General features: G+C 48.2%; 1 protein-coding gene across 3 annotated transcripts; it reads right to left on the reverse strand.

Moving 5' to 3' along the window:
- Window positions 1-90: 90 nt before the first annotated feature.
- LOC310657816 (protein PML-like) lies at window positions 91-19,446 on the reverse strand. 3 transcript variants are annotated; one of them, XM_083398883.1, is made up of 9 exons: window positions 19,171-19,446; window positions 16,328-16,800; window positions 14,620-15,194; window positions 13,748-13,782; window positions 12,393-12,503; window positions 11,380-11,644; window positions 9,673-9,728; window positions 7,089-7,206; window positions 91-2,176 (listed from the first exon to the last, which is right to left on the reverse strand). In XM_083398883.1, exons 1-9 carry the CDS (start codon window positions 19,207-19,209, stop codon window positions 1,437-1,439), a joined length of 2,412 nt encoding a protein of 803 aa, XP_083255009.1. In that variant the 5' UTR covers window positions 19,210-19,446; the 3' UTR covers window positions 91-1,436. The 3 variants fall into 3 exon arrangements, with proteins under 3 accessions (XP_083255009.1, XP_083255008.1, XP_083255010.1); XM_083398882.1 differs by having other exon boundaries at window positions 13,748-13,785; window positions 19,171-19,445; XM_083398884.1 differs by lacking the exon at window positions 12,393-12,503 and having other exon boundaries at window positions 13,748-13,785.
- Window positions 19,447-19,799: the final 353 nt, after the last annotated feature.

Genomic DNA, 19,799 nt, shown 5'->3' on the forward strand with positions numbered 1-19,799 from the left:
GGAAGGAAGGAACTAAAATTAGTCTCAGGTGCAAGTCGGTGCTTGTTGGGGAAAGCTGTAGCAGACAGAAAATGGAGGTCAACCAGTTCCTGAATTTATTATTATTATTATTATTGTTGTTGTTGTTGTTGTTGTTGTTAATTAAATTTACATATCACCCTTCATTTGTAGATCTCAGGGCGGTTCACAACATAAAAATACAATATAAAAAACACAGAATGCAGAGTAAAAATAAGAACAATAAGAAACTAATAGCTCCACCCGCCACACACATTTTAAAGGGTTCTGAAACTGAAACTGCTTTTGAACTGACATAATCTGGAGCTGCGATATTAAATTGGGTTGGCTGCTATATCTGCATTAGGGTGATCTGTTGCATTGTAGAATTACCAAACTGTAGGGCTTGAAGGCAGAGAAAATCAGCACCTCCTGAAATTCTCTCACTGACAGCCCACAGCTATTACTGCCTGCCAGGAATCAGGAATCACAAAGCAATGGGCAAACGATCTGGTTGTGCTCTTCAGGTGTTGAGAGACAACATTTAGGCTCCAATCCTGCACCCACTCACCTGAGAGTAAGTCCCATTAAACTCAATGAGCTTACTTCCGAGTAGACGTATAGGGTTGCCCTGTGGGCCATTTTCTAGGATGGGGTAGGAAAGTTTGGGGACCTGAGGTTGTTGGCTTCTCAACTCCCATGAACCCTGGCCAGAGTAGCCAGTGGTCAGGGATTGTGGGAGTTTTAGTTCAGCTACATCTGGGTGGCCATAGGGGCCCCAATCCTGTCCTAGAGGACAAAGATAGCTCTACTCAAAAGGTTTCAGCTGGACTTGCAAATGAAACTCCAGTGCTGAGTTGAGTCAACCCCAGAGCATAGCTGTCAACGTTTCTCTTTTTTTAAGGTAAATTCCCTTATTCTGAATAGGTTTCCTCACAAGAAAAGGGAAAAGTTGACAGCTATGGTCCAGAGGTTGGTGATAATGGCTGAACCTTATCAATTCATACAGCTGCATGGGACGATGTTGCAGGTTGACTGAGTTAACTTTCCTCCCTTCTCTTTATGCTTGGGCCAGTGTGAGTATTTCTATTATGGTTCCCTGATTGCATTTTGATTGACAAATAGTTGTCTAGGCACAAACTTGAAGAAAAAAACATAGTTTACTTGTGGATCTTAATGGTTTAATTGCAAAATAAAGATGTGCTTTAGTAAAAAAAAAAATAGTACTTATTTCATTAACATAGTAGAAGCATAGAATTGTAGAATCTGCTGTTCTGGAGGGTCGGACTCGAGGCAATGGCTTCAAGCCACAAGAAAGGAGATTCCGACTAAACATTCGCAAAAACAGTAAGAGCTGTTCAGCAGTGGAACAGACTCCCATGAGAGATGATGGACTCTCTTTTCTAGATGACTCTTGGGTCCCTTCCAGTTCTAAGATTCTAGGAGGTTGCTTCCGGCAGCAGATGCCAAGCTGCCGACTGCAGTTTTTGGAAGTAGAAGCGAATCTTGCTCAGCTTTTGGATTTTCTCCTCCGTGTCCTTTCGGTGGCGATTCAGGACCCGGCACAACTTGCTCAGCCCCCTTTCTGGGTCTTCTTGGTAGATGTGCTGGAGCACGGAAAGGCAGACATTGTGCAGCGCCAAGGTCTTTGCAGAGGGCTCAGAGAGGAGCTTCTGCGACAGGAGGGGTCGCAGGGAGGCGTAGGACCGTATGTTGGAGTAGGCAATGACTGTCCTTCTCTCCATCACAGGGTTAACCTCCAAGACAGTGCACAAATCCTTCAGGGCCTTGGCACAGTCCTCGGCCCGCTTTTCGTTCAGGTCGCCCCAGCGATATGTGTCATCCAGGCTTTTCAGCGTGTAGCTGGGCAACTCTGGGACCTTCTCCTTAATGAGGGGCAAGGCATCGATGAAACCAAAGATGGAGGCTTCAAATCTTTCCTCCTTGTTGATAGCTTGCAGGGCGCCAACCAGGGCTGGGAGATGGTCCACAGACCAGATGTCGTACCCCACCAAAATGGGCAGGGAGAGGGAGCAGACGTAGTCGAGGAACCCCTCCAGCCCAGTCTCGCAGAATGTGCTTCTTGCGTCTCCACCAGAGGAAGGCACCAGCGGCCGGATCATCACAGAGCAGCAGTATGCTTCCTCTGCTAGGGCAACCAGGTGCAGGATATCGCCCGCTGTAAGAGCAGTGAGAGGAGGTTAGTCCAGATTGACCACAGAGGCATGGGCATCACAAATACAGTGGTACCTCGGGTTAAGAACTTAATTCGTTCCGGAGGTCCGTTCTTAAGCTGAAACTGTTCTTAACCTGAGGTACCACTTTGGCTAATGGGGCCTCCCACTGCCTCCATGCAATTTCTGTTCTCATCCTGAAGCAAAGTTCTTAACCCGAGGTACTACTTCTGGGTTAGCAGAGTCTGTAACCTGAAGCGTTTGTAACCCGAGGTACCACTGTAAATAAATATTACTCAAGGGCCATCAGGTTATTTCAGGCACGAAGCCAGGCCAAATGGGTTGCTGATTTATTTATTATCATTTATTTATTGCATTTATACCCTACCTTTTTTTCTACATGGTTCTCCCCCCCATCTCATTTAATCCCACACAACAACCCTGTGAGGTAGGTTGGGCTGAGAGGCGGTGACTGACCCAAAGTCATCCAGAAAGCTTCATGGCTGAGTTGGGGTTCAGTGGCAAAGCGCCTCTAACTATGGCATGAGAAAGTGAATAGAGAAAAGTCTTTCCCCCTCTCTCATAACACTAGAATTCATGGATGATGATAATAATAATAATAATAATAATAATAATAATAATAATAATAATAATTATTATTATTTATTTATACCCCGCCCATCTGGCTGGGTCCCCCCCAGCCACTCTGGGTGGTTTCCAACAGAACACTAAAATACAATAACCTATTAAACATTAAAAGCTTCCCTAAACAGGGCTGCCTTCAGATGTCTTCTAAAGGTTTGGTAGTTATTTTTCTCTTTGAAGTGGAATGCCGAAAGATTCAGGACAGAGAAACAAAGTCCTCCTTCGTACGGCACAAATTCAAACTGTGGCACTTGCTTCCTCAGGAGGCAGGGATGGCCACCCATTTCAGTGGCTTTTAAAGAGAACTGGACAAATCCGTGGAGGGAGAGAGGGCTGCCAATGGCTACTAGACTGGATGCCTCTGGCCCTGTGGGTTAAACCACAGAGCCTAGGGCTTGTTGATCAGAAGGTCGGCGGTTCAGATCCCCGCGACAGAGTGAGCTCCCGTTGCTCAGTCCCAGCTCCTGCCAACCTAGCAGTTCGAAAGCACGTCAAGTGCAAGTAGATAAATAGGTACCGCTCCGGCAGGAAGGTAAACGGCGTTTCCATGCGCTGCTCTGGTTTGCCAGAAGTGGCTTAGTCATGATGGCCACATGACTTACAAGCTGTACACTGGCTCCCTCGACCAATAAAGCGAGATGAGCGCCGCAACCCCAGAGTCGGCCATGACTGGACCTAATGGTCAGGGGTCCCTTTACCTTTAGGATGTCTCTGCTCTGTCTCTAGTGTTGGATGTTTCTGAATCCCAGCTGCTGGAAAGAGCAGGAGGGGAGAGCTGCTCTTGGGCTCAAATTCTGCTTGCAGGTTTCCCACAGGCATCTAGTTGGCCACTGTGAGGACAGGATCCTGGACTAGATGGGCCACTGGCCTGACACAGCAGGCTCTTATGTTCTAGGTAGCCATATGCCATTGATGGACTGACCCCCTCCCTCCATGCTCTAAGGGTATTTTTAGAAGGCAACACCGGGGTGAGTGTGTGAGCACTTGATTTCCTTCTGTGTCCCCACAAACATATTCACTGTGGTTATCCGGTTTGCTCAGAGGCCAATCAGCGGGTGCAGATTTGTGTCATGAACCTGTGCTCCTGCATCTTTTAAGTGCCTTTCAATACCCTTGCTACTCCACCCTTAGAAACCACCTGAGTTAGTGACCATCAGCACACTATGGCCAGAAAGACCATAGCTAAGCTCAGATTACCACCATGCATTTAAAGCGTCCTTATACCTCTTTATTAATCCAGAATGTGGCAGCTACAGTAGACGGGTGACTGAGACTGCAATGCGCTCTACGTGGGGCTACCTTTGAAGATGACCCGTAAACTACAACTAATCCAGAATGCGGCAGCTAGACTGGTGACTGGGAGTGGCTGCCGAGACCACATAACACCGGTCCTGAAAGATCTTCATTGGTTCCCAGTACGTTTCCGAGCACAATTCAAAGTGTTGGTGTTGACCTTTAAAGCCCTAAACAGCCTCAGTCCTGTATACCTGAAGAAGCGTCTCCACCCCTATCATCCAGTCTGGACACTGAGGTCCAGCGCTGAGGGCCTTCCGGTGGTTCCCTCATTGCGAGAAGTAAGGTTACAGGGAACCAGGCAGAGGGCCTTCTCGGTAGTGGCGCCTGCCCTGTGGAACGCCCTCCCAGCAGATGTCAAGGCAATAAGCAACTATTTTACTTTTAAAAGACGACTGAGGACAACAGGATTCCCTGTTTAGGGAAGTTTTTTTTTAATGTATTGTTTTTAACATTCAGTTGGAAGCCGCCCAGAGTGGCTGGGGAAACCCAGCCAGATGGGCGGGGTATAAATAATAAATTATTATAATATTATTTGAAGCTGGTCTGTGACCGTATTAATAAATTCATTCATTCATAATATTATTATTTATCTATTTCGTAAAATTTACACACTCCTTGATTGGAGGAAACCTCAAAGGGCCTTGCAAAAAGACTTTAGCACTAGCTGCAGTCTCCAAACTATCACCAAGGGCAGTCCCACGTAAAGAACATCACAGTAATCTAACCACAAGGTGGCCAGGCTATCCCTTTCCATGAAGTTGGGGTAGGGGCTCCCAATGTCGGAGCACCCCAGACTATCAAGGGTACGTGCATGACCCACCTGCCGGAACAGGCCACCTGCCACAGGAACTGAGTCTTGTCAGGATTCTGCTTGCCCTGACTGAGCCTCCAAGTCAAGGTGGGTTTGTGGTATCATCATGTACTTGTGTATTTCTCCTGTGGCCCCTGGCTAGGCACCACTGGAAAACAGAAGGCTGATCTGATCTGATACCAGCTTGTGCTCTCATTGGAATGTATGTTGGAAGAAGAAAAAGTTGGTAGCAGCTTCCCTGCTGGTGAGCAGGGCCAGCAGGTGAGCACAGTGGCGTAGCGTGGGGGGGCGGGGGGGGCAGGCCGCACCGGGCGCAACATCTGGGGGTTAGGGTTAGGGGGCGCAAATCCATAGGTTAGGGGGCGCAAATCCACAGGTTAGGGGGCGCAAATTACTTGCCTTGCCCCGGGTGCTGACAACCCACGCTACGCCACTGGGTGAGCAGCCCCTTTCCAGATGCCCCTCTGATACACCTGCCTCTCCCTTCACTCCCAATTAGGGATGGGAACATATGCCAATTTTGGTTTCTCTTGGTTTCTCTTTTTCCAGTCTTAGGTTTGGTTCTCCACAATTCCACATCAGTTTGTAGATTTTTTTAAAAAGAGAAACTCCTCATGAAAAGCCACCAACATTTCAGTTCAAATCTCTCCTCATCTACACATTTGTGTGCACAGTTTTGCCCAATCTGCACATTTCTGCAAACCAGTTTTCCCTAATATAAGACTTTCTTGTAGCGGCTTTTGACACCATCAACCATAACATCCTTCTGGACCGTCTAGAATGGCTGGGAGCAGGGGGCACTGCAATACAGTGGTTCTGCTCCTTCCTCCTGGGCTGTGTCCAAAAAGTGGTGGTGGGGGGGATGAGTGTTCAGACCCCATGGTTCTGCCTTCTCCCCCATGCTTTTTAACATCTACATGAAGCCACTAGGAGAGATCATCAGGGGGGTTCGGCTGGGTGTCCATCAATATGCGGATGATACCCAGCTCAACCTCTATTTTAAATCAGAACCAGTGAAGGCAGTGAAGGTCCTGTGTGAGTACCTGGAGACCGTTGGAGGATGAATGGCAGTTAATGGATTGAGGTTGAATCCTGACAAGACAGAAGTACTGTTCTTGGGGAAAAGGTGGTGGGCTGGTGTGGAGAACTCCCTGGTCCTGAATGAGGTAACTGTGCCCCTGAAGGACCAGGTGTGCAGCCTGGGAGTCATTTTGGACTCACAGCTGTCCATGGAGGCACAGGTCAATTCTGTGTCCAGGGCAGATGTCTACCAGCTCCATCTGGTATGCAGGCTGAGACCCTACCTGCCCGCAGACTGTCTTGCCAGAGTAGTGCATGGTCTAGTTATCTCCTGCTTGGTCTACTGCAATGCACTCTACGTGGGGCTACCTTTGAAGGTGACCCGGAAACTACAACTAATCCAGAATGCGGCAGCTAGACTGGTGACTGGGAGCGGCCACTGGGACCATAGAAAACCGGTCTTGAAAGACCTACGCTGGCTCCCAGTACGTTTCCGAGCACAATTCAAAGTGTTGGTGTTGGCCTTTAAAGCCCTAAACGGCCTCGGCCCAGTATACCTGAAGAAGTGTCTCCAGCCCCATCGTCCAGCCCGGACACTTCTGGCGCTTCCCTCGCTGCAAGAAGTGGGGTTCCAGGGAACCAGGCAGAGAGCTTTCTCGGTGGTGGTGCCCGTCCTCTGGAACGCCCTCCCATCAGATGTCAAAGAGATAAACAACTACCTGACATTTAGAAGACATCTGAAGGCAGCCCTGTTTTGGGAAGTTTTTAATGTGTGACATTTTAATGTATTTTTAATCCTTGTTGGAAGCCGCCCAGAGTAGCTGGGGAGACCCAGCCAGATGGGCGGGGTACGAATAATAAATTATTATTATTATATATCCTTTTTAGCAATATATGTGTGTTTTTATGCACAGTTTACCCTGGGATATGCAATTTTGTGCGCGTGACTTGACTGCCAAATTCAGACTGTGCAGAAGCGCAGACTTTGCAGGATGGCTGGGTTTTGGTTTATGCATTGTTTTGGAAATTGCAAATCAAGTGGATTTGCCTTCAAATGCAAATTGAACTGAATTGCTGCCCCATCCCTTCTCCCCAAGCGATAGTTTTGCAGTATCTGATTTCAAAAGTGGCTCTCAGCCCCTTACGTAGAAGCTTCAGGTCGAAGAACACCATGGTCCCTTGCCCCAACTGAACCTCCTGCCTCAGGCGTTCTTCCTGGCTATTCTGTGATCTGTTCCTGATGTCCTGTAGCAAGCTAGATTCCTGGCGAGAAGACAGACAAGTGGGGGGGGGGGAACACTTCAGAGGTTATGGGCCACTGACTCACCTCCCTCCCCCAGCCACAACCACTGCACTGCTGCCTTGGGGATGGAGGGTTCCACGACTCAGAAAAAAGAGCATTGTGACAACTTAAAAGACTAACAAGATTTTATTCGCAGAATCACAGAACTATCGAGAAGATACCTCCAAGCAGGGCTGGGTTTAGGTTTGATGAGGCCCTAAGCTACTGAAGGTAATGGGGTCCTTTATATGTCCAGCTGTCCTTTGTCAACAACAAATTGTCGCTGTTTTTGTGTGTGTTGAATATATGCTATATGGTCATTTATGGACCTAATAGGTATCTAAAGCCATTTGCACATAACAAAATATGTATTTTATCAAAGCAATTGTTGAACTGAAATACAATTAAGAAGTATATTAACAGTGAAATACAATTAAGAAGTATATTTTTGGGGGGGCCCAAGAGAGTGGGGCCCTAAGCTATAGCTTGTTTAGCTTGTACATAAATCTGGCCCTGCCCCCAAAGTTCATCTGGTCCAAACCCCTAGGAATTGCAGTGAAAATGTCACGAGTAAGATTTTTGTACTCAAACATCACCTTTCGGCTGATTTACAAAGTGGACCATTAAGATGTGGGTAAAAGCCTCAGCGCCTAGGGCTTGCCGATCGAAAGGTCGGCGGTTCGAATCCTCGCGGCGGGGTGCGCTCCCATTGTTCGGTCCCAGCGCCTGCCAACCTAGCAGTTCGAAAGCACTCCCGGGTGCAAGTAGATAAATAGGGACCGCTTACTAGCGGGAAGGTAAACGGCATTTCCGTGTGCGGCTCTGGCTCACCAGAGCAGCTTCGTCACACTGGCCACGTGACCCGGAGGTGTCTCCGGACAGCGCTGGCCCCCGGCCTCTTGAGTGAGATGGGCGCACAACCCTAGAGTCTGTCAAGACTGGCCCGTTCGGGCAGGGGTACCTTTACCTTTTTACATCATCCTGGAAAAAAGTGACATATGGATGGATGTTGTTAAACATCTTTCTAAATGACTTGGATGAAGGAATTGAGGGGGTGCTCATCAAACTTGCAGGTGACAGCAAACTGGGAAGGGTAGCCAATGCCGCAGAATACAGACTCTGGATTCAAAAGGCCCTTCACAGACTGGAGACCTGGACTTAAAACTTACAAAATGAATTTCAATGGGTACAAATGTTCTGCACTTAGGCAGGAGGAACCAGACGCACAAATATATGATGGGGGGACACCTGGCTTACTAGCAGTAAATGTGAAAAGGATCCAGGGGTCTTAGGAGACCACAAGCTTCACATGAATGAACAGTGTGATGCAGCAGCAAAAATGGTGAATGCTATTGTAGGCTAGTGCCCAGATCAAGGCAAGGAACAGTTCCACTCTAGTCTGCCTTGGTCAGACCCCACCTGGAATACTATGTCCAATTCTGGGCACCACAATTTAAGAAGGATGTTGACAAGTTGGAAGGTGTGAAGAGGAGGGCCACCAAGATGATTGAGGGTCTGTAAACCAAGCCTTATGAGGAGTGGTTGAAGGAGCTGGGTATATTTAGCCTGGAAAAGAGGAGACTGAAAGGAGATATGATAGCCATCTTCAAATATCTCAAGGCCTGTCACATGGAGGATAGAACAAGCTTGTTTTCTCCTGCTCTGGAGGGTAGGACTCAAACCAGGGCCGGATTTAGGGTTGATGAGGCCCTAAGCTACTGAAGGTAATGGGCCCCTTTATATGTCCAGCTGTCCTTTGTCAACAACAAATTGTTGCTTTTTTGTGTGTCTGTTGAATATATGCTATATGGAAATTTATGGACCTAATAGGTATCTAAAGCCATTTGCACATAACAAAATATGTATTTTATCCAAGTAATTGTTGAACTGAAATACAATTAAGAAGTATATTAATAGTGAAATACAATTAAGAAAAAGTATATTTTTTGGAGTGGGGCCCTAAGCTATAGCTTGTTTAGCTTATACGTAAATCTGGCGCTGACTCAAACCCATGGCTTCAAGTTACAAGAAGGGATATTCTGGTTAAATATCAGGAAGAACTTTCTGACAGTGAGAGCTGTTTGACAGTTGAACAATTTCCCTCAGGAGGTGGTGGACTCCCCTTCCTTGGAGGTTTTTAAGCAGAGGTTGGCTGGCCATCTGTCTTGGATACTTTAGCTGAGATTCCTGCATTGCAGGGGGCTGGACTAGATGACCCTCAGGGTCCCTGCCAAATTTGCAATTCTACGAACATCGAAGGTTTGCTTCGCTGCGCCTATGTCACAATCAGGTGCAAGAAAAGGATTGCTTTTTTATTATTCTGTATAGCTGAAAAGGGCCACCAACGTGCTGTGAGACCACGGCCTTCAAAAGGGACTCCGTTGTCCAGGGGGCATTGAGGAGGGCACCAAGCGACAGCGTGGCAGCACCTGGGTCTCTGCACTCACCACAGATTCGTCGTCGGTGATTTCGTCTCCCGAGGAAATGCTCACAGGAGCATCACCTGCAAGAGAAAAGCCGGACATCCAATGAAGGCTAGCCTTCTGCGTTGGTCTTTCACACTGCCAAGTTGCTCTTCGTATCAGAAAGCACTTTCTAATGTTAAGTTACAATATACAGTGGCACCTCGGGTTACAGACGTTTCAGGTTACAGACTCCGCGAACCCAGAAATAATACCTCGGGTTAAGAACTTTGCTTCAGGATGAGAACAGAAATCGCACAGCGGCGGCACGGTGGCAGCGGGAGGCCCCATTAGCTAAAGTGGTGCTTCAGGTTAAGAACGGACCTCCAGAACGAATTAAGTTCTTAACCTGAGGTACCACTGTACACACAAACAAACACATTATTATTTTTGGACGATGCACATTTCTCTCACAGCCGGCTCCAGTTTAAAAGGGGCATCCCTGTCTTTCTTTCAGGTAATGCTTCTTCCGAAATTTGTGTATGTACCTGTATTAAAAATATATACAGTGGTACCTCGGGTTAAGAACTTAATTCGTTCCAGAGGTCCGTTCTTAACCTGAAACTGTTCTTAACCTGAGGTACCACTTTAGCTAATGGGGCCTCCCGCTGCCGCCGCACAATTTCTGTTCTCATCCTGAAGCAAAGTTCTTAACCCGAGGTACTCTTTCTGGGTTAGCGGAGTCTGTAACCTGAAGCGTATGTAACCTGAGGTACCACTGTATTTTTGAAAACCTGATTGATTGTGGGTGCTTTTTAATCAATAGAGAAGGTTTCAATCCACTACGTGACTTGACTGATTAAACTAGGGGTAGGGAGACTTCACCCGTCCAGAGGCTGTTAGATTTCAATGGTCAGGGATGTGGGTGGGAGTTCTAGTTCAGTGACATCTGCAGTACACCAGGTTCCTCACACTTGGTGGCCAAGTGGTTCAGGCGATGGATTAGAAATCCACTGGGATCTTGCCCCACAGGTTCAAATCCTGCTGACGACATACCAATGTTACTACAGTGGTGCCTCGCAAGACGAAAAGAATCCGTTCCGTGAGTCTCTTCGTCTAGCGGTTTTTTCGTCTTGCGAAGCAACCCTATTAGCGGATTAGCGCTATTAGCGGTTTAGCGGCTATTAAAGGCTTAAGGGATTAGCTGCTAAAAGGCTATTAGCAGCTTAGTGCCTTAGAAAAAGGAGGTGGGGAGCGGAAAAAAATCGCAGCAACTCGCAAGACATTTTCGTCTTGCGAAGCAAGCCCATAGGATATTCGTTTTGCGAAGCACCTCCAAAACGGAAAACCCTTTCGTCTAGTGGGTTTTCCGTCTTGCGAGGCATTCGTCTTGCGGGGCACCACTGTATTTGAGAGCTAGCGTGGTGTAGTGGTTGGTCAGACGATGGCCGGGGAGAGACCAGGGTTCAAGTCTCCACTCAGCCATGAAGCTCAATGGGTAACTTGAGGCCAGTCCCTGCCCCTCAGCCTAAGAATGGCTCGTTGGCGAAAAAGGTGGGGTATGAATGCCACAGATAAATAAAAATACCTGGATCAAGCAATTCAGCCTTCTTTAGGCTGTCGATTTCACGATGAGAAGCTCACTTCTCATAACAAGAAGCCCTTAGTATCCTGCCCCCCTCAAAAAAGATATCAAAAATGTGTGACTGGGTCTTAAGAATCCCTGAGTAAAACAGCAGCTTCTGTCTGTACCTGGCTCAGACAGCTCTGGGTCAGACTTGGGGGGCCACTTTGAGCTGTCCATGCCTTCTCCTGCCTTGTTCCTGCTTCCTGCGGAAGGGGAGCATCCTGGAGACTGAGAACTGGTCCAAGTTTGTTCCAGCCTCCTGTTGCTAGGCAGCGGGCTGGATCTGACACCGTCGTCATCATGTTCCATTTTCAGCACTTTTGTAGGGGTCTGGACAGCCCTTTCCAGGTAGGCACAGTTCCTCTTTGCTGGCGACTTCGGGAGGTGGCCCTAGGAGACAAGAGCACGGAACAGGATGATATGGCCATTAATTAATTAATTAATGGCCCGGAAGCTGTCTGAGGACAAATGCCGGCTCCCTCAGCCTATAGAGCGAGATGAGCGCCGCAACCCCAGAGTCATCCGCGACTGGACCTAACGGTCAGGGGGTACCTTTACCTTTACCAGGAAATTCCAGGCGTATGGCAACCCTAGCATTACCCCACATTTTTACTGTTCCAATCTCTCTCTCTCTTTCTCTCTCTCTCTCTTTCTCTCTCTCTCTCACACACACACACCTAGAAGGAAGCCACATTCGTCACAGCCAGAGAATGCAGGACAGTGGGAGGGGAATAGAGAACCTGTCATTGTGCCATGGGTATGGTTGAGTCCACCGAACACATTCTCTTGACTTGTCCTTCTTACACAGAGCTTAGACAAAATTTTATAGACCCACTTCTATGTCAATTTAGCTTTCTACCCGGAGAACACCAGGTACTACACTTGCTGAATAATGTCACTAGAGCTATACCTTCCTTGGTGGCCAAATTTCTTTTTTTAGCTTTTAAGCATCGTAAGACTATAATTGACTGTATAGATATGGGGCTATCTGTTTAGCCCTTTTTAGTGTTGGCCAAGTCTTAAAAATCTTTTTCGATGTTTTAACTGTGTACTGACATGTTCTTTTTTTCTGACTGACGGTCGAATAAAAAGGTTGATGACCACTTGAGAGGGAGGTGAATTGTGCTTTCTGACTTACCAGATTACTGGTGCTTGAGTTGCTGCTGCTGGGGCCATCTGGGTCGCTGGCATCTGTCATTCTGGCCACTGCATTACGGCGATGGCAGGGAGGCTGTTTTTCAGACCCTCCCTGAGGATGGGCAATGCAAACAGTTTTATGAGTGTTTTAATAGAGAAAACTCCCCCTATTATCACATGAATACTCTGGAGTTAGCTATTTGTGGTAGTGTTTATAATAAAACAGTAGCAAGGTGAAGGCTCCACTCATTCCCTCCCCAGAGGTCCAAAATGTGAGGAGTCACTTCCAATGTGTGTATCTAATTGTGTTCTGAACACTCTGTGAAGGTTTCCACAGTGAGGCACGAAAACTTAGTTCAAGACACACACCGTTTACGGAGGATTTTAAGCAGCCCAATTTGATGGCAGGCAAAGACTTTCTTGTTCCAACAGGCTTTTGGGAACTGCCTGTTTTTAAGGAAAGGACTGGTGTTGGGGCGTTTTTATTGCAAAGATCTGTATATCTTAATACACACACACACACAATTAAATGTTTTTAAGGATGTTCCCCTCCCCAGTTTTTAGCTGTTTCTGTTTTATCTGTGAGCTGCCTTTGACTAGATGACTGAAAAGAGTGGATTTCATGCTCTTTATTCAGCTCATAGTGGTGAGGAGGAATGGAAGTTCCCCCAGGATGTCTGCTTTATATACATTATTTACACAATGGGCTGCACAATTGGCTAATTCCGGAATTCTCCTGTAGGCCAATCAGGTTGTGGATTCACTTCCACCTAGAGCTGGATTGGGTGGCTCCTGTGGACCAATCAAACTGCTGCATTCTGGATCCTATTGTTCTAGGACCAATCAGACTGCTGCATTCTGAATCCTATTATTCTAGGACCAAGCAGACTGCTGCATTTTGGATCCTATTCAACTCAGTCATGACAATGACCCTCAGGGGCTCTTCTAACTCTAGAATCCTAATTATATGAGCATATTTTCCAAGCCACTCAGCCCCTGATAGGACTTCACTTCCGCTCAAGAATTCGAAAGCAAGTTGCCCTGGCTATCTAACCCCATTCGCTATCCAGTGGTTGAACTGTCAGCTTCTCCCTTAAACTCTCTCTTTTCTTTCCTGAGTGGCATCTCTGAAAAGATCCCTTATATATGCAGCTGGAGTTTGTCAGTGTGGAGATGCCAGTTCATGATGAACACCAGAGACGGGGGAACCTTCAGCCCTCCAGAATTTGTAGGGCCACAACTCCCATCATCCTTAGCCATTGGCCATGCTGCCTGGGACTGATGGGAACTGGAGTCTAGTAGCGTCTAGGGGCTCACTTGTTCCCCAGTCCCAATGTATGCAAAAGCAGCTCTCACCTGATTGGGTGTAGTTTCCGGTCCACCTGGGACAGCTTCTGAAAAAGAGTGAGGCATTATTAATTAGAAAATGGAGCAAACTGGTCTGTTCCTATTCAGAGACAGAATCACCAAGTATTTCAATCCTGCAGCCATCACTGGCATATCTCTGTTAGTTTTCCATCTTCCTACACAAAACATTAAGGAATGTATTTCACTTTGAAACTTTACTATTCTATAAAATTGACTATCCTTGCACCATAACGCATTAATGAAAAGACCTTTTAAACTTTTGCCTGTCAGTCATCCTTATTGTTCTATATAATCATAAATCCTACGGACTCTGGACTTAATGGTCTTATGAGCGGCACTTTTTGAGATGGGTCATGTGCATTCCTTCACCTGTGGTCCTGGGGGCCCCTCCTGCTCATTCGGTTGATGGGGTCTCTAGACTTCCACCCTGAAGCCTACCAGCTAAACAACGCTCCTTTACTCAAAAGTTTGTCACAGTGATGGCCACATACAAAAAAAATGACCTCTTACAATCTGTGAAAATCTGTCACACAAAAAGTGGGCAGCAGCTGCACATATCTTTTTGTTCTGCCTACCTGGAGACGAGCTGTAGAATGTATTCAATCTAGATACTCTGAAAGCTGAAATCTCTCTGCACATGAGCTATGACAGTCAGTATGCTGAGAGCTTCTGACTGACCGGTGTGTAAGAGGAAACACCAACAAGGTGGCTCTGATTATTAAGAACCAGTGTAGAAGTCGTGCCCTGGTGCCACCACTGGGCCTAGGCCTTTCCACACACATAGCAGGAGGTCTGCCACTGGGCTCACTTCCTCTGCTACCCAGTCACACCAGCCAGTCATTTCTCTTCAAGACTCTCACCTCTGGCCTTTGTCACTCTTTCATACAGAGCCTGGAGCTGGGTCTTGACCTCTGCAAAGTCCCTCGCTTGGATCTGGAAACTGGCAACTGGTGGCTGGTTATCTCTGAGCTTCTCCAGTGAACTTTTGATGTAGGGTTGCATCTCCAAGACCACCTGGTCAGAGGCATATTGCTGCATCTTCTCCACCAGCTGCTCGCTGGATGCCATCCTCTTGACCACGCCTTCCACGTCCTTGAGCCTCCTCTCTACATCCTTGACTTGTTGCTGGTGTTGGTCCTCCACTTCTGCCAGGAACTTGGCCTCCTTTTCTTGCAGCACCTTCACCATCTCGGCAATCTGTTGCTGGATCAGCTCCCTCGTCTCGTTCCTCGTCTTCTCCATGCTTGCCACCAGCTTCTGGAGGCTGTGGTAGGTTTCGCTGTGGTTGCTTTTCTTGAGCTCCCTTTGCATGCTCTGCAGCTCGTTTTGCATGCGCCTGATTTCGTCCGGTATTTCGCAGTGCTGGCTCTGGTGTTTGCTGTCCAGCGTAGCGCAAACCACGCACATGGGCCGCTTACACTCATTGCAATAGACTCTGTAAATCAAATGCCATTGGCTTTGTTATTGGGACTGCTGCTCATAGTTACTATTATTATTAATAGTTTTTCATTATGATTATTTTAAATTCTAGTAACACCGAAAATTAGTTCTTTTTAAAAAGATAAAGCTAAAGGTAAAGGGACCCCTGACCATTAGGTCCAGTCGTGACTGACTCTGGGGTTGCGGCGCTCATCTCGCTTTATTGGCCGAGGGAGCCGGCGTACAGCTTCCGGGTCATGTGGCCAGCATGACTAAGCCACTTCTGGCGAACCAGAGCAGCGCAAGGAAACGCAGTTTACCTTCCCGCTGGAGTGGTACCTATTTATCTACTTGTACTTTGACGTGCTTTCGAACTGCTAGGTTGGCAGGAGCTAGGACCGAGCAACGGGAGCTCACCCCGTCGCGGGGATACGAACCGCCGACCTTCTGATCGGCAAGTCCTAGGCTCTGTGGTTTAACCCACAGCACCACCCACATCCTTTTTAAAAAGATAAGTTTCACAATTGCCAATATTGATGCACTGAGTTGATCATAAAACATGCAGAGAGGGAAAGAACGTTTACTGAACCCAGACACTCACATAGACCTGCGATACTGGCTCCTTTTAATTGTATGTAATCTGCTCTGGGAGTCTTTCTGGCTCAACCACAGGGCACAAATGCTCTAAATAAATAGATGCAACCTGATGTTTCTGAGCTGCTGTATTTGTATATAAAATAAAATTAGACCAAACAGTCAAAAAGGAAACCTCATCCTTAGATCCATCTGAATCCAGGAAGTTGGATTCTCACAGTGGCCAACCAGACACCCATGGAAGGAAACCCACAAGCATTCAGGCAGAGGATGGGACAGTGGGCTCAACCCTGGCACTCAAAATAAGATCTCAGCAGAGCCGTCTTTCCGATTGGGCTTAGTGGTGCATCGTGCCAGGCCGCCGGCCGCTCAGGGGTGCCCCAGAGAGGGGGGGGGGCTCGCGGAAGGAGAGTGATCCCCGCAGAGGCTTGGGAAAAGGTCAACATCCCTGGAAATGGGGGGGGGGGGCGCAGGGATCTTTGCACCACAGCGCAGGATATGCTTAAGACGGCCCTGGATCTCAGACCAAGAACAAAGCGCTAACGGACCACCTACCTTGCAGCATCATTATTGTGGGTTTTTTTGGGACAGTTCATGACACTTTGCTTTCTGGTCTCTGCAAGGAACTTTGCGCTCGACATGCCCTGGAGATTCTTCAGCGTTTTGACTTCATGGAGGCTGTTCTTCTTGACTCTCTCGTGGTTTGTGAAACACACGCCGTCGCAAAAGTGCCAGTCACATTCGGAACACCAGAACACCGCCTCTCTCTCAGAGCTACAGCTGCAGGCCAAATCTTGGCCTTGGCTGATCTTCTGGAAGATGCTCAGCTGGGACTGAAGGTTTGCAAAGAGCATGTTGGGCTTCAGTTCAGGCGGAGAGTATGGGGATCTGCATATGGCACAGTGGCCACTGGGCTGGTTTTCTTCAAGGCACTGGGCGCACAGGTTGTGAAGGCATGGCAGGAGTTTGGGGCTCTGAACTTCCCCGTGGCAACTCTCACACAAGAGGAACTGTAATTCGCCCATCTCCTGTTGTGAAAAAACAAGGATAAGGGGCAATAGTTTGGAAGATGCCCATTAAGCTTCAAGTAGGGATAGGAAGATCGGCGGTGGGGTGGGAATCATCAGATTTTGCTGCAAATTCCTCCCAACTTACACATTTCTCTATGACATTTTTTCCATAACTGCACATTTTGGAAAGCAAAGGTTAATCTACATTGTCTATCAGAGACCCCACAAGCCCCACTTTGCAGCTGAATGTCTTGGCCCAGAACTGGCTTTTGTTGAAGCAGCCCAGGGGTTTAGTGACTCGCGGGCCTGGCCTTTCTCAGAGTGGGCTGCTGCTCTGGCAGTGGCGTAGTGTGGGTTGTCAGCACCCGGGGCAAGGCAAGTAATTTGCGCCCCCTAACCTGGGGCAAGGCAAGTAATTTGCACCCCCCCCCCGCTGCACTGTCCCTCCCCCAGATAGTCCCTCGCTCTCTCTCCACACCGCACCGCACGCCTGGCACCCTCCCCTCCACAGTGGGCGGCGACCCGGCAGCTCGGATCGGATTCGCACAGCCAGCACTGCAGTGAGAGAGAGTGAGTGAGCCAGGTAGGGGCAGAGAGCTGCGAGTGCGAGCGCCCCCCCCAGATGTTGCGCCCGGTGCGGCCGCCCCCCCTGCACCCCCCACGCTACGCCACTGTGCTCTGGTCCCAGATGTTGGAACTTCAGCGCTCAGGTGTTCCAAGGGTTAGCATCCTCTTGAGTCAGAGGACACGGCTACCTACTACTTTGGAGAAGGGAAGCCTTTCCTGGCACTTGGCTTCTCAGCTGCCATGGTTGCCAAATGCACAACTGGCTCAAGCACAGATCAGGCTACAAGGTACACAAGCCAGCAGTTGTATCAGAGCACTAAGGCACATGGTTGGGCAGAAGATAAGATGTTGTCCCAACACCTTATATGGTCCCTGAGCTCTCCTTTTTACAGTTTCGGGTTGAGGCAGGGCATGAGTTATTATTTATAATGGAAACTATGTACTTAGCATTGCCTAGCACAATTGCAAGAAGGCAGAAGGAGTTAACAATTACTCATTTCCTGATACTTTTCAGCTTCCTGCTGAGTTAAGAAAAGGACCAAACCTAGATGAAGGTATTCTTGCAAGGAGACACAAGAACGTAAGAACCTGGATCCGGCCCATGGTTCATCTAGCCCAGCACCCTCTTCTCAGGGTGGAAGACCAGATGCCTTTGCAAAACCCACAAGTAGGACATGAGCACAACTCCCAGCCCCTACTGGGAGTTGTGGTATGCAAAGTCTTACTGCCTCCAACAGCAAAAAATGCCTTTTTCCAAAACACTTTTTGATTGGGGAAAATCCCTTTCCTGGGAAAGACAGAATATTTGCTGGTTCCACTCTGGTGACTGTGATATCCATTCTGTTCAGAGCCTCTTAGGGACTCTGGCCCCTCTTCACTCCCACCAAGCCCTATATTACAGATGGAAGCCAATTTCATTTCCCTCAGTTTCTCACCCCCCGCCCATCTTAAATCCAGTTCTCCACATTTTGCAGGAATTTGTGGGTTTGTTTGTTTTTTTAAATTGTCCTGAAAATTCACCAGCACTTTAGTGCAGTTTTCTCATAAATGAACACATCTTTAGATGCAGTCTTGGCTAATGCACACATTTTTGCAAGCAATTCCTCCCAGTATGCTTGCATTTCATTTTCACTGGTAAAATATGCATTTCTGTAAACATTGGAAAATTTGGACAATTGCAAATTTTAGAGGATAGCTTTGTTTTGGTTTGAATAATGTCCAGAAAACATCAACTTGGTAGATTCAGCTGTAAACAACAACAACAAACAACAACAACAACTTATTATTTATACCCCGTCCATCTGGCTGGGTTTCCTTACTGAACCGAGTTTCTCCCCCCTGCCTGTCCTTAATTCTCTATATCTCCCCCCCTCCTTCGCTTTCACCCTCCCCTCCTCTACTTTTAACGCACACACAAGTTCCTATGTTAGAGCTTATCACTTGCAGGACCAGTGCCAGGGCTGGGGGGGGGGGGGATCGGGGTCTCCTGCTGCCCACCCCCTTGCCTGGGCGTCTTGATCGTCTCCTGGTCCTGCAGCTTTCCCCCCCTCCCCCCCCCGCTCCCTTTTCCCACCATGCAAAATAAGGCAAGGGAACGGAGAGGGGGGAACAGCTCCCTCTGGGCTGCAGTAGCTTGAAAAGGAGGGGTGGGTGCACTGAGGACCCCCCCTAAAAGCTGGACCCCCTAAAAACTGATCTCTTGTCACGGCACGGAAGTGGAGCAAATCAGGAAAGAGCTTCCGAAGGCTGTAAATGCCCCCGAGAGTTTCCTTGTTCCCTGAAACTCAGCCGAGTCATCCCAGGACAAGTCCAGGGTCTTACCTGGTTCTCGGAGAGGGATGCTGAGGTCCCCTGAGCCATCCTTGTCTTCCCACGAAGCTCTTTCCTCTTCCAGAGGAGCTCTTAACCGAGAAGGGAGGCTGCCCAGAAACGTCTGCTTTTTAGCTTTCGTTTTCTTAGAAACGGAAAGACTTCCTGATGGTTGTGCGCGCCCGTGGGCGTAGCCAGGATTTATTGTCGGGGCATAACTGTCAGCTTTCAAATTTGAAAATAAGGGATCAGCAGCCTCGAAAATAAGGGACCAGCAAGGAATTTCCCGCAAAAAAGGGAAGGTTGGCAGCTATGTGTTCAGTGGCATAGCGTGGGTTGTCAGCACCCGGGGCAAGGCAAGTAATTTGCGCCCCCTAACCCGTGGATTTGCACCTCCTAACCCGTGGATTTGCACCTCCTAACCCATGGATTTGCGCCCCCTAACCCTAACCCCCAGATGTTGCGCCCGGTGCGGCCGGCCCCCTCTGCACCCCCCACACTACGCCACTGTATGTGTTGGGGGGGGGCGAGGATTTATTGGTGGGAGGACCAGAACGGAGCTGTCTGCAACACGACTGGTCAGTTAGTTCAGTACAGTGGTACCTCAGGTTAAGAACTTATTTCGTTCCGGAGGTCTGTTC

This window comes from Podarcis tiliguerta (genome assembly GCF_965153285.1).
Source record: "Podarcis tiliguerta genome assembly, chromosome: 9".
NCBI classification, from domain to species: domain Eukaryota; kingdom Metazoa; phylum Chordata; class Lepidosauria; order Squamata; family Lacertidae; genus Podarcis; species Podarcis tiliguerta.

Coding starts and splice junctions, on each gene's coding strand:
- LOC310657816 (XM_083398882.1), bottom strand. CDS start 19,209: ATGGCTCAGGGGACCTCAGCATCCCTCTCCGAGAACCAG. Junction 13,786..14,619: donor AAGAGTGACAAAGGCCAGAG/GTGAGAGTCTTG, acceptor ACTCTTTTTCAG/AAGCTGTCCCAGGTGGACCG. Junction 2,177..7,088: donor CTTCGACCTGAAGCTTCTAC/GTAAGGGGCTGA, acceptor CTGCTCTTACAG/CGGGCGATATCCTGCACCTG.